Source organism: Acinonyx jubatus, chromosome A3 (assembly GCF_027475565.1).
Source record: "Acinonyx jubatus isolate Ajub_Pintada_27869175 chromosome A3, VMU_Ajub_asm_v1.0, whole genome shotgun sequence".
NCBI classification, from domain to species: Eukaryota; Metazoa; Chordata; class Mammalia; order Carnivora; family Felidae; genus Acinonyx; species Acinonyx jubatus.
In genome coordinates, this window is record NC_069388.1 from 46,938,953 (window position 1) to 46,952,720 (window position 13,768).

Consider the following 13,768-nt stretch of genomic DNA (forward strand, 5'->3'; position numbering starts at 1 on the left):
GCCAGCAGTGAATGCTATAATTTCTCTGAGCCACAGTTTCTCACATGAAATATGCACAAAGCAGGGTGTGGGTTTTGAGTTCTTCTCAGCTGTAAACTGCCTTTTCAAAAGCACTGAAGAGGCATGCTGAGGCAGTGGGAGGGTGAAAGACAGTATTCTTCTATGCTTAGTGCTTTCTCTATCCCTTGTTAAAAATTAGCATTAATGCTGCCCCTGACCTGGGAGTCATAAATCACGCAGTGGAGGGGCAGGCTAGGGGTGGAGAGTGTGCTGCTGGCCAGTGTCTTCCTCAGCTGCAGAGCCTTCTCACTTCTTGGCGATTAGCAACTCAGCACCCACAAAGTATCCCGGGCATTTGTTGGGGGACACATTTAGAGTCCACCAACAGTGGTAGTTAGCATCAACCCTGAGGCCTTTGTTAACAGCTGATTACATGAACCCCTCAGGTTCCTGAGCAGAAAATTTGCAGAATTTGTGAATTAAAGTCAAAGATGGAAGTAGCTGGGGTCCTGAGAGCATTTCACATTACACATTTCACCTGACTCAGGGGTCAGTCATGAAGACATGCAGGCAGGCTGTGGCCTGAGTCCTGCTTCTACTGACCATAACAGCTTTTGGCTTCAAAGTGAATGAAAATATTTTTTACCTGGGCAGAAACAGCCTTCAGACACCCCTCAATCAGTGAACTGCTTTGCATTTTAAAGCTGTCTTTAACTTACTGTTCAGTGACAAGCCAGGTATTTATTTTCTCCAGATGATTGTAAAATGGTATTTGAACATGAAAGGTGATCACTCATTGGAATTCTTGCCCAACCTGTCAGCTCTATGTCATTGAACAAAGATGCATACTATTTTCATTTTTTCTTTAAATTCTTGGCTTCACTTTCATTAAAAACAGCATACCTAGCACTCCTTAGGTGCCGAAGGCTGATATCAAAGGAAAAAAACAAAAAACAAATGTATGTTTCTGCTGTGCTATTCAGAAACCCGACATGGAAGACTGACCAGTCTAGGCAAATTCCTATAAATTTGGGTTTTGAAGCTCTTCTCTGACACTCCTGTCTCTCACCACCCCTTACCCAAAGCATGTGACAGAAAAGCTTCAGATTCCTTAAGCACAAATATCAGAGTGCTAAGGCACTGTCCTTGAAGCTCTGCTTTGTGGAAGTGTGTGCTGGGAGTGTGCATCAGACAGCATGCTGAGTGCTGCTTCTGGCAGCTTTGAGGTAAGATGGGGAGTCTCCACAGACAGCACCCCTGTCCTCATGAAGCTTGGAGCTTAGAGGCAAAAGATGAGCCTTCATCAGAGAACCACAGAAATGATGGTACAATTTTAAGCTAAAATAAGAACACACAGGAATGGACTCTGGTTTCTATGAGATGATATACTAAGAGAACCTGACATCGTCATAGGGTAGGTTTCCCCCGGAAGGTTGCTGGAGATGACATCCTCATAAAGATGAGTGGGAATCAGCCAGGAGAAGAAGGGGTGGAGTGGAAAGTGCAAAGGGCTCAAGGCACAGCATGTGCGAAGGACCTGTGATGGTAAGCACTGAAGATGCCAAAGATGACTGGAACAGAGGACGGATGATGCCCAGTCAGCAACAGGCACTAGGAGACAGACCAGCAGTGCCTCATAAGTCCCCTTGAGGATTTAGGACCATGCCGCATCACAGCAGTGGCAGACTTTAATGAGAGGGTCAGGTCAACCTGGCAAAGAAACCCATCAAGGAGTCTTGAGTCCTTGTAAAGTTTGGGCACTTGTGCCCTCCATTTTTCAGTGCGAGGCTGGCAGGTGGAACGTGTTCTTTCCATTTCAACAGTCATCAACTTTTTTCAACAGAAAGGCAGAGTTCCCAATCATATGAATGGATTGGCCTAACCAGGAGGGGCACCTTTGAAAGTGGGGGAGAACTAATGTTAAAAAAATCCAAGATCATTAACTGAATCACTCAGAATGGAAGTACTGACTTGGTTAAAATAAAAACCTTTGGCTTTCTATTAGCGAAAGACACAGTGGGTACCCACTGATGCCACATAGAAGTGTGGTGCCTGAGTCTAGATGGGCTGCCTGAGGTCAACGCTGGCACAGTGCAGGTGTGCAGTGGCCTGGAAAGAATAGACTTGGGGACACACAGACCAGGGAGAGAGAATCCACATACCAGCCTAGTGGGACCGCAGGAAAAGCTCTGTGGCCCCTGGAGAAAGGCCAGAATGACAGTATCTACCCCCTGATTGTGCAGGGGACTGGCCCAGAAGAAGGCTAAACATTCAGAGAGTGACCAAATGACAGAGAAGGAAAACAACAAGGTCGATGCAGAGAATTGGCATGTTTTGTTGTATTTTGTGATGTTTTTAATTTTTTTTAAATTTTTATTTTATTGTTGTTGTTGTTGTTGTTGTTATTCTAGACAGAAAGAGAGAAAGCAAAAGAGTGCAAACGGGGCAAAAGGGCAGAGGGAGAGAGAGAATCTCAAGCAGGCTCCCTGCTCAGCATGGAGCCCAACTCGGGGCTGGATCCCACAACTCTGGGATCATGATCTGAGCTGAAATCAAGAGTCAGATGATCAACCGACTGAGGCAGCCCGGCACACTGGTGTTTTTTTAAATCAGGATTTCTTTAGCCTGTGATTTATTTTCAATCTATTTTTATTGAAGTATAATTTACATAAGGCAAAGCTCACTCCTTCTAGGTGCTCAGTGCTATGAATTTTGACAAACCTACACAGTTACGTTATTTAACTGCCACTGCCACCCCAAGTTAAGATGGGGACTGTTGTTGTCACCAAGCATTTTCCTCATGGCCGTGACACATGCCTTGAGAGGGCAGGTTGCCAATAGCATGGAGGACATGAGGGGATCAGATCCGGGGCAATGTGATCCCTAAATTGAGGGAGGCCCTCCACCCGATACCATTTCCTAAGCTCCTTTACACAGGCAGGGATCCCTCAGGAAACAATACTCAGGAAACGTTGCCCTTTCGACCTCCCATATCTGAAAAGAACCACCCTGGGCTCCAGAAATCCCTCACCCACAACCATGGGCTTGAGTATGTCTCTGGGCAAGGTGCCAGCTTCTTGATGACCTCATAGGCTTTTACTCTGAGCTCTGGAGAAAGAGCACGGCTTTCCCTCCAAGCCAGGGGTTCGGACTCCCTCCAAAGCCTTGCAGAGTGGATACCCCTCAAGACCCCACAGAAGCTTCATTTCCATTGATCTCAGGCCCACAGGCTTGCTGCTGGGTAGCTCTGTGTTTACTGAAGCCTTGTCCTGAGCTCTGGACATTCAGACAAATGAAACAGAGAGGGCAGGATTTACTCCGGGCCCTTCTCAGACTTCCCTTTCTTGTCGTGTTACTATTAGACTTATGAAGCCCCACCTTTAGGAGAAGGGCAAAAATGTTTGAAGAAAGACAGGAATCACATTCTGGCAAAGAATCACCAAAAGTGTCACTTTTGGATTCAGTCATTATTTCAAGACAACTTTAACAGTATGTGCCCCTATTACAGGCAAGATGGTGTGCAAAGTTCTAGTTCCCCAGAGTCCGTGGGAGTCGTGGGCCCCTGTTCTCAAGGAATTAAATGGAATTGAGGTGGAAAGCAGAAGGAAGAGGGGGAGGATTCAGGATACTGTTGCAAAGCCCTTCTTCCTCACTGGGTGGCTGAAGGAAGGTCTGCTGGGGTCCTACAGCCCATGAATATGCAATTGAGGTCAGCCTCAGTGTGAAGCCAGAAGAAAGATTCCAGAAGGACAACAGAGAGAAGTTGCCACATGTCCAATATGCGGAGGGGAAGAAGGATAATCAGTCATGGGACAAAATCAGTCGTGATATGTCCCATTAAAAAAAATAATAATAAAAGATTTATTTCAGACAGAAAGTCAGAAAAGTATCTGGCCTATGGCCTGGGTGTGGGGGGCATTATCATCATGGACCCCAGTTTGGAATCTCAGTGTTTATCACTGGATCCTAAAACCCTTCTGTGGCTAGCTGCCCTGTTTCCTGTGGGTGTGACTTTGAATTAACGCATCCCCCAGGGTTCTTTTGTCTTTCGTAATCACACTTTCTAAACAAGCTGAGAAGGATTTTGATTCTGTTAGAATCTGATGTTAAAAAAATATTTCTTTTCTCTTGTGAGAGGAAATTGGTTGTTTGCCTACATCTGAACCTACTGACCAAGACAAAAAGGGGGTGGGGGCGGTGGAGAAGGACTTTCTCAAAACAAAAAGAGATAGTGCTGAATCTGGGCACACATTCTGAAAACGAAAGGAAGAGTCAGGCATTGCTTGTATTATTTTATGAAGAAGCGCCTGCAAAGGTCAGAGAATATGTTTTCAAATGAGCTTGGGTACCCCCCCACCGAGTCTTGACCATGATGAAAATGTGCTTTCATATGTTCTTTGTAACATTAGTTTTCCCTGAAGATGTGAAATAATAATCAACCCCTATTTAACATGAGACCAACAGAAGCCCACAGAGAGCGTGGCCCTTCTTCTGTCACCTGGCCCTCCACATCCAGAATGGCAGACCCAGGGGCCCAGGAATGGGAGTGGCACAGCAGGTGGTTGGCACAAGGGGTAGGAGGCAGCAGTGCCCTGATTTCCCTTTGCACACACCTTCCTTACTTCTTTATTGCACCCTCAAGCCCCACCCCCGAAATTGTGGAGCAGGGGATTCACCATCTAGCTTTTTTGTGTCTTTGCGCATCCCTGGTGGGCTGCCAGAAATTTGGGCAGCACAAGTCCAGAACACAAGGCAAATGAGCAGGGCACTGGGAGACCTAGGAGCCGGATTTCATTGAAACTTGTTTGCTGAAGGTTAAGAGAGTCGAGCTGTCTGGTCGAAGCTCAGAAAAGTTCATCCTTGTGATTTAATCATGAAAACACAGGATTCTTGGTGCAGAGAGACCCTGAAGAGGTCGAGGGAGGGGTTAGCGAGTGTCATCTGGTGTGTGTAGACAACTCCAGTGGCATGCAGGGGAGTGGCCTAAGCAACCTCTCTGGTGTGACCAGGATGATCTATGTATTGATGATGGTGGTAGTTCCCAGAATGCATGTATTCTTCAGGACTTACAGATTGGGTCACCAAAAAGGGTGAATTTTAATGTATGCCAATTATGTTGTGGTTTTCTTTTTCTTAAAAAAAAGAGATAAAATAAAATGCACTGGCCACCATTTGGCCCAAGCCTGCTCTTCCTGTGACTTGTGGTCTTAATGGCGAAAACTTTCCAGGTCTCTAAGGCCCTGTGTAGCAGGTGAGGGTGAAGGTGCGGGTAGTGCTGCCTTTCCCACAGCTCCAGGGTCTGCGTGGGCTGAGCCACTTTTGGGCCCTGAGAAAGCAAGCTTTGGGGTGTGTTCTCTCCTTCTCTCTGGCCTCCCCGGGAGCACAATGGAGGGGATCTCTGAACCCCTATGCTTTGATGGGATTAGTGAGCAGGGAAAATAGAACTTGGAAGCAGGATTTTACAGCTCCCAAGGGGCTGCTTCTCACTCTGCAAACATATCCCTCCTTAAGGAATCCCCACATCCCACCATGATGCTTCCTCTAGAGGGGGCAGCAACCCTTCCAAGTGACTGCACCTTGCCTGGAAAGAGTACTTTCCACTCTCTGCACCACCCTGAATTTGCTCGCAAGACATTTGAGATCTCAACATAATCATTTTTAATCCACTTATGCATCTACTAATTTATTGGCAAATATACAAACATTTATTGGGCACCTGCTGTGTGCCAGAACCTGTGCTAACTCACTTCATTTAATGTTCATGGAAACCCTGTGGAGTGGCTGTGCTAGTACCCCATTTTACCACCTTATAGGGGTTGCATGGTATCCATGGTCATGTGACAACCACATATCAGGTTGGGATTCAAACCCAGGTGTATATGACACCCACAACTCATGTTTGCTCTGGTGGATGCTTACAAGGGAAACTGTGCAGGTGTCTGCCTATGGGGGTGTGTAAATAAGTCTACAAGTAGCTGTTATTATCCCAACCAATTTTAGTACAGAAATTGAATACCAATATGCTCTTAATAAAACTCGAGTGACATGAGATGCCTGGGAGGCTCAGTCGGGTAAGCGTCTGACTTTTGGTTTCAGCTCAGGTCATGATCTTATGATTCATGGGGTCCAGCCCTGCACTGGGCTCTGCACTGACAGTATGTGGAGCTCTCCCTCTGTCTCTGCCCCTGCCCCACTCATGCTTCTCTCTCTCTCTCTCTTCTTGTCTCAAAATAAATAAATAAACTTAAAAAAAAACTCGAGTGACATACTTGCTTCTGGTATAGAATTTCCCATCTGTAAGCTGACCTGGAGTCCCCTCACCCCATCCTTCTCCCCCCTTACCTCTCCATTCTACCTCTTCAGTTCCATCTTGGTGATCTTCCACCTTGTTCATCATGCTTCATGCCCTGCCCTCTGCTAAGACTCTTTCCTACAAGGGCCTTTGCACATGCTGTTCCTTCACCCAGACTGCTTTCTTCTCCACTCTCCATTTGTCCAACCCCTGCTCCTCCTTCACATCTAGTGTTAAGGGTCAAAGACACCTTATTTACTCCTGCAACCTAAGTCCCACTCTCCTATTGTGCTGAAGTTCTCCTTCTAGCTCCTACTACTGTCTCTAAGTTAAATACAGTTTGGGAGCAATTTGTTTTATATGTACCTCCCCCATGGGAATGTAAGCTTCTTAAGGCAGGGCTTGTTAACATGACAATCACCAAACCAGGCACAGAGTACGTGCTCAATAAATATTTGCCAAAATAGTCTAACAAAGGGGCTAGAGCTGAGGAGGGGAGAAATGCCATTTCACTCATAAAATCAAATTCTGAGTTATCTAGAAGTATGACCTTGGCCTTCTTCCCCAGGCCCCACAAGTTGTGGCACATCATCAGCAACCATGTACCAGTTGCTGAGATTTGGAGTTCTCCCTCAGACCTGAATATCCAATAATGTGAACACAGAGTGAGACCATATAAGATGACCCACAGCCCCTGTTTCATAAGGTTTACTCTGATTCTAAATGCTGGGGAATTGTTCTTACAGCTGACTGATTTATGACCCTGGCATCTTTCTTGGAGTGAGGCTGTGGTTTCCCAGTTGTTTTGAGAATCTCAAGTTCAGACGAGTCCTATAAGCAGGGATGCTGATCTCCCACTGGACAGGGAATGAGGAGGATAGGGAGGAACTAGGACCCCACCTTATTAGTGCCCTGGGCTCCAAGATGCCCCAGTAAGGGTTTTTGGCTCTGAGTCTTAGAAGTGTGTTTTGGTCTTCTTATATTCCTTAAGAAAAGCCCCCTCCTTTGGAGGAGGAAACGCTAAAGCAATAAGCCTTAAGTCAATTTGCTGGCTACTTGGAAGCAAACCCTTTTGAAAAACGGAAGTCCAGTAGTAAGGACAAATTTGTAAGGTATCACTCTCTCCTCTTGACCCCCAGCACAATTCATGTGTACCAGCTTTGCCTGCACACATCAAGTTTTTCCTTCATATGTGCCTCCTACTGAATTTGGTTTTCCGCTAGCCTACTAAACTCCTAAGGGCAACATTGCTCAAATGTGTTATCTCGGGAGGGCACTGTGCATAGTAGCCACACCCCAAAGCTGTCAGCTTCATCCAGGATGGATGTTGAAATCTCCAACTTCATCTTCACAACTGTAACTATTCAGATGAGAGCTAGGAAATTCAGCATTATCCAGATGTATAAAAATACGTGAATATTTGATCAAACTCTATTCCCTTCCAACTTCTGTTTTATGAAAATTTTCAGAGCACTGCATATAAAATTTAGCCAGTGCCACCATGTGAGGAAAAGAGGCCGAGGAAAAGACAATGTTTCTAATCTCCAACAGAAATAAGAATGGCTTAATACTGCATGAGACCTTGGTATGTGGAAATGATGGTTTGAATTTGAGTCACAGACTGAGACCCCTCATGACTGTTGTGTTTACATATCTCAGAGGGCAGATAATGCCAAACCATTCACAGGAAGGACACAAGCTGGGATTCTAGAGATGCCCCAAGAACTGTTTCTTTAACTCATCCCAACAAATAATCCTATAATGTGTTTCAAAACACATAGACACAAGTCCTGTGTATGAAGTTGTTATGGTTACAGAGAGAAACATAAATATTTGTGCACACAGACATAACATGAAGTCCTCCTACAGGGAAAACAATCTCCTCTGGAGAGAACTTTGAAGTCAGAGATGGTGCCTTGAGCAGATGGAACTAGTGATAGGGTGTGGAGCAGCCTTTAAATGCATGGCATGGAGTTTGCATTGTTTGTGAGCCCTGTTTAATGACAAAATGAGGCGGTTGGGGAAGCCTAGGTGAACAGAAACAAAACCCAAGAGCACACTGTTATTTGTTTATTTTCTACATGTGATGTCATAAGCAAGAGTTTTGCCTGTGTTCTAGTTTGTCTCCAATAAATAAATAACTATGTACAAATGTGCCGAGTTTACAAAATAGAGGAAAATCTTTGTATTACAAAAGATACACTCGTATGATACATTTTCCCCAAACAGTGAAACATGATTTCGATTTCAGATTTCGATTTCGTTCCTAGCTTAGTTGAACCAACAACCCTGTGTAGCAATGTCTAAAGGTGTGTACCTAGTCTTTTCTATCAGAAAGCAAAGCTATAAATGGAAAATTCCTCAGTTTCTTGAGAATATAGGTCCTGACTTGGCCTGCTACTTATTACTGATCCACATTTAATGTATTCCAGAAAGTTGGAAGCTGTCTGAAACAGTTCTCAAACTATACTGGGCAGACCCCTGTAGATCTTGTTAAAATATAGATTCTCATGCAGCCCAAGTTTCTGCATTTCTAACCAACTGCCAGAGGCAGGCAGCTCCTAACTCTTGTCCAGCGACCATGTTCTAAGTGGCCAGGGTGAGAAGGCTTCTTCGAAGTCGGAGAAATTCTTAAGGGCTTGATCAAGGTGAGGTCCTAATTGAGCATCCTCCAGGCTCCATTCCCAAGCTCCCAAATTCCCCACCCCCACTCCCTACAAGGCCAGCAGAACTGGTTTTATTTTGGAGCACAAATTACTAGAAGAGTAAAACTCAAAATGGTAACTGGCATGAACTGTGCAGCTCATAACTTTCTTAAACTGTCTCGTGGGAGATCCTTCATTCCCTTCTCAATCTAGAGCTATCACGAGAGCATTTTCAACATTGTCAAAAATAACCAGTAACAACAACAACAACAGCAATTGTAATAATGGGAAAAAGAAACGGCATAAGGAGCAATAAAGACCTTTTGGTTCAAATGAAAAGTGACAACAATAAAACCCAGGCTCACTGTTTAAAAAGTTAAAAACAAACAAACAAACAAACAAACATCCCTTAGCTTGAATTTCTATGACAGTCCAGCAAACATTAGTTAAATGAGTGTCTCTCACATCTTAACTTTTGTTAAAATGATATTGTTCTGGAAGTCTGAAGTTTCAGGATAAATTAGCAAATCTGCTTCAAGACCAAAGGGATTCCCAACCATCCTTGTTTGTAGTGTTTCTGTTTCTGTGTCACGGAGGAGTTTTGCCTAGGCAGACATGGAAGGGTAGAAGCAGGGTCTAGGGTAGGGTGGGAGACTCCAGGTGGGTTGGCTGAGTTCCAGGTAGGGGAAATTTGGGAGAAAATGAATAGGGAACTGGGGCTTGGCTTTATCAAGGTGAGCCCACCAAAAAACCTACCAAGATAGTTTTACCGCCACCTGAAGAGTGGAAGTACATAAATATACAAAAAGGGAAGGGGGAAGCAAGGAAGGGAGAAAGAGCAGAAGGGATATAAAGTGGGTATTGGACACATACAGGTAGGGAAAAATGCAAAAGCAAAAAATAACAAAATAACAAAACCATCCTAAATACTTAAAAAATAAATATCTTCGTCATTACTGACACCTCGATTACACTCACTAGTCCACAGGATCACAGTCTGCCCCATAGACTGTCAACCAACAACGCTCACCCCTCCTGTGCCCCTTGGCGAGGGCATGGGACACTCTATAGTCTGTGTCTCCATTATAGTCTGTGTCTTCATTGCCATCTCTGCCCAGTTGTCCAATGACGTGTGGAAGTGGCTGGGGCGCATACTCCTTCCAACCCCCACCCCTCCCCAGCAGTGTGCAGAATCAGCAAAAGGGGCAGGGAGGGTATTCTCCAGTTCCGATGCCAGTTAAAGTGCTTTGGGTTAGGTGGCCAAGGAGTAAGGCTGGGGCAGGGGAGAGGCACAGGAGGGAGGGAAGGCCTAGCCAACACCAGGGTCCAGGGAGGCAGCCCCTCAGAGCTTCTGAGGCGTCCGCTCGGTTCGCACTTGCTGCAGCACCACCTCCTTGGCTGGGGACCCACACTTGTACTCCAGCTCTGCCCGAGTGGTGCCTTGCTTCTTGCGCAGGTGGCACAAGAGCGCCAAAAGAGCTACAACCAGAGATAGGCTGGCGATGGAGATGCCGATGAGCACTCCAGAATGCAGGGGCCCTACCGGCGAGGGGATGGAGGTGGTGCTAGGAGTCGGGCTGACCGGGGGCTCCCCAGAGCCACTGTCACTGTCACTGTCACTGTCATTGTCACCGTTTATCTTGGGGTCACAGTCAGTGGCAACCTGGCCGGCAAAGGGCGAGTCAGGCCCGCAGATGCACTCGTACGCGCCAGGGAGGTTGCGGCACGCATCGGGGCAGTCTCCATTCTCACACTCATCGATGTCCGTGCAAATGTAGCCATCGTCCAGGATGTAGCCATCAGGGCACTGGCAGGAATCCGGGTTGTTGGGGTCGCAGTCAGCTGGGCATGTAGTCTGGTTGCAGAACATCTGGCACCTGTGCGGGTCCTGAGGGCTAGGTACGAAGCCCTCGGCGCAGATGCAGCGATAGTCATTTTGGCCCACGGACTGGCACTGGTACTCGCAGTTACTCCCGAAACACGGGTCCACGGGCTCCACGCATTCGCCGTCCACCATGTCGTAGCCCGGGTAGCAGTGGCAAGTGAAGGCGCCCTGCGTATTAACACAGAGCTGCGGGCAGGGACTGGGCATCTGGATACAGTCGTCCACGTCCTCGCACCGGTGCTGGTCTGCAGCCAGCTGGTAGCCAGTCTCACACATGCACGAGTAGGAACCAGGCACGTCCGGGCTGGGAATGCAGAAATGCTCGCAGAGTTCGTAGCAGGACTGCTCCTCAGGCGCTGCGGCGCAGGAGCGCCTGTCCGCCTGCAGGGCGGCGTCAGCTGGGCAGAGGCAGTGCGACATCCCGGCGCTCCGGTTGCAAGTGTGCTCGCAGCCGCCGTTCTCCACGCTGCATTCCCAGGCGCCAGGCGCTTCCCGGCCCCAGCGCGCCTCGGCCTCTCCCCGCGGCGCCACGCACTCCAGCTCCACTCCGAAGGGCTCTACAGCGGCGGAGCTACCCACCGGCAGCGCCTGGAAGTCAGCGCCAAGGGCCCGGAACGGGGTGCTATAGGTGATCGCTACACCGGCGGCCGCCACCGCGCCAGAGTCCACGAGCAGGGGCCTGCAGGAGGCTGCGAAGTGGAACTCGCAGAAGAAACCGTCGGCCTCCGCGTCGCACTGCTGCTCCTCCCAGGCCGGCTCGCCGGATGCTAGGGCCCCGGCCTCTGAGACTGCGACGCACAGGGGACCGCAGAGAGGCGCCCTGTCGACGTGGAGCCGCGCCCACCTGCTGTAGCTGGTGCGGTTGTCTCCTGTAACCCACTGGAAGCCGCGCAAGGGCCCGAGTTGCTCGGGGTCGTCGCAGCCGTGCTGGAGCTGCAAGCCGATCCAGAGGCGCGGGCTGTCGCCGCTGTCGCCGCTCAGTAGCAGGGAAATGACATCAGCCGCCACTGAGGAACGCACGGTCATCAGGTGGCCCCCCAGCTGCTCGCAGGCCTGGCTGGCGGCGGGGAAGGTCGCGGGGCCGGGGAAGAGCGCGAAGCAATCGTGCTCCACGCACTGGCTGCCGCGTGGCTGCGGCCCTGGAGGTGAGGAGAGCCCCAGGCCAGCGGGGGCCAGAACACCGAGGAGCAGGACCCGAAGCATGCTGTCCCGGCACGCCTTGTGCAGGCGCCGGGGAGAGCGCAAGCGCCGCGACGGGGCCCAAGTCCGATCCGGGCTGAGAGGCGCAGGGCGCTGCTGGCGACAGCCGCTTGCGTTGGTCCCAGCCCAGACGCGTCCAGCCGCGGCGCGCAGCCCTGCAGAGGCAGCCTCTGACATGCCGGCGGGCCGGGGCCCGGGTTTATAAGTGCGCGGCCCTCCCTCCTGAACGTTCGGGAAAAGGAAGGAAGTGCCTAGTGGGAAGGGCTGATGCTGCATTCTCGGATTACTGGGTTCTTCGGGAGACTTGTGCCCGCCCTCGCTCCTGGGATCACCTCGCGGAGATGAGTAAACCCGGCGGGGGAGCTGGGAGGTCCCCGGACTGGACCGCCAGGCGCAGGCGCCACGGGAAGACAGCACCTCTGTCAGCTACACTCAGTGTCCGCCCCCGCCACTAGGGCCCTCAGGCTCGCAGTTCTGGGGGGGGGGGGTGTCTTAATCCGCAGCCCCTCCTAATCTCTTGCTCCTGTTTCTTTTTCTTATAAATGTATTGTTACTACCGATTTCAAAGGAAGCCTGGATTGCAGAACCTTGGGAAGTGGAGACGGGGGAGGAGGGTTTTGAATGAGGGGTGGGGGGAAGTAATGCCCTGGACCTGTAAGGCTCTAGAGGGAGGTGCCCGCCAAGAAGAGGATTTCGGGAGGAACTGCCAAGAGCGTGGACATCCCTGAAGACACGATCGGTAGAAGAGAACTGGACTCCGCCCCGGGCGCCTAGAGCAGGAGACGGGTGCGCTCGGCCCCAGAGGGCAGAGGGCGTGGCTGGTGCGAGGATAGGCAGAGGGGGAAGACTGGGGTAACACAAGCACTCCCGCGCACAAGCCAGGACCCACGGGTCCCTGAGCGCGAGCTGCCTGGCTGGATCTCATCTCGTCGGGTGGGAAAGTCGCGAGGATACTGTCAGGGTTCCAAGGTCTTGTCACCCTTCAGAAGCAGCGGCAGGCGAATTCCTGCCGAACCCTATAGGGGCAGGCGAGTTGGGAAGCGCGCTAGCCTGTTTGGTCTGTTTTTGTCCAGCTTCACAAAGGGATAGCCTATCTCGCACCCCAAAAGGGGCACACGGGAGACCTCGCGGGAAGACGCTGCTGGCTCCAAGAGGATCCCACTTGGGACTGTTAAGGACTTTTGCATTTGGCTGAGATGTCAGAGTGACATAAAGGTGCATATAAATGCCACTTGCGTTGCAGAAGAGCGGTCGTGCGGACGGGCAGGGTGGGGAGAGCAGCGAGGAGGAGATGAGAATCTGTCACTTTCACGACCTTTTCCGCTTATTCACGTACCAAGAATGCCGGGGGTGGTTCCAAAACTTAACGGAGTGACAAACTTTTTTTTTTTTTTTTTTTTAACCCTGTGCCATCTCCGCTATGGTCACTCACAACAAAGCACCAGGGGGCGGCGCTGTTGAACTCTAAACAAAGGCCCCAAAGTTGGAGCTCTCTAAACTTGGGCGGAAAAGAGTTAAGGGTGTGGGGGCCTTAACTGCCTTAAGCCTAGGCAGGAAACTTGGCTCCCAGGGAGTCCCAAGCAAATTCTGTCGCTTAGCTGGGTATCTTGCCTCTTTGGTTGGGCAGAGCCCAGACCTTGTAAGAGAGAAGTGCAGTGTAGCGTCTTCACTAGCGAAGACAAGCACCTGCCCACTCCCACCTCCAGACTGTACTGACGGATAGTTACCCAGGGGGTGGGGCGTGGA

At 49.6% G+C, this 13,768-nt stretch overlaps 1 protein-coding gene across 1 annotated transcript; it reads right to left on the reverse strand.

Moving 5' to 3' along the window:
* Positions 1-8,347: 8,347 nt before the first annotated feature.
* THBD (thrombomodulin) lies at positions 8,348-12,454 on the reverse strand. The gene has a single exon (XM_015086628.2). The coding sequence runs from the start codon at positions 12,296-12,298 to the stop codon at positions 10,280-10,282; it is 2,019 nt and encodes a 672-aa protein (XP_014942114.2). The 5' UTR covers positions 12,299-12,454; the 3' UTR covers positions 8,348-10,279.
* Positions 12,455-13,768: the final 1,314 nt, after the last annotated feature.

Coding starts and splice junctions, on each gene's coding strand:
- THBD (XM_015086628.2), bottom strand. CDS start 12,298: ATGCAGCATCAGCCCTTCCCACTAGGCACTTCCTTCCTTTTCCCGAAC.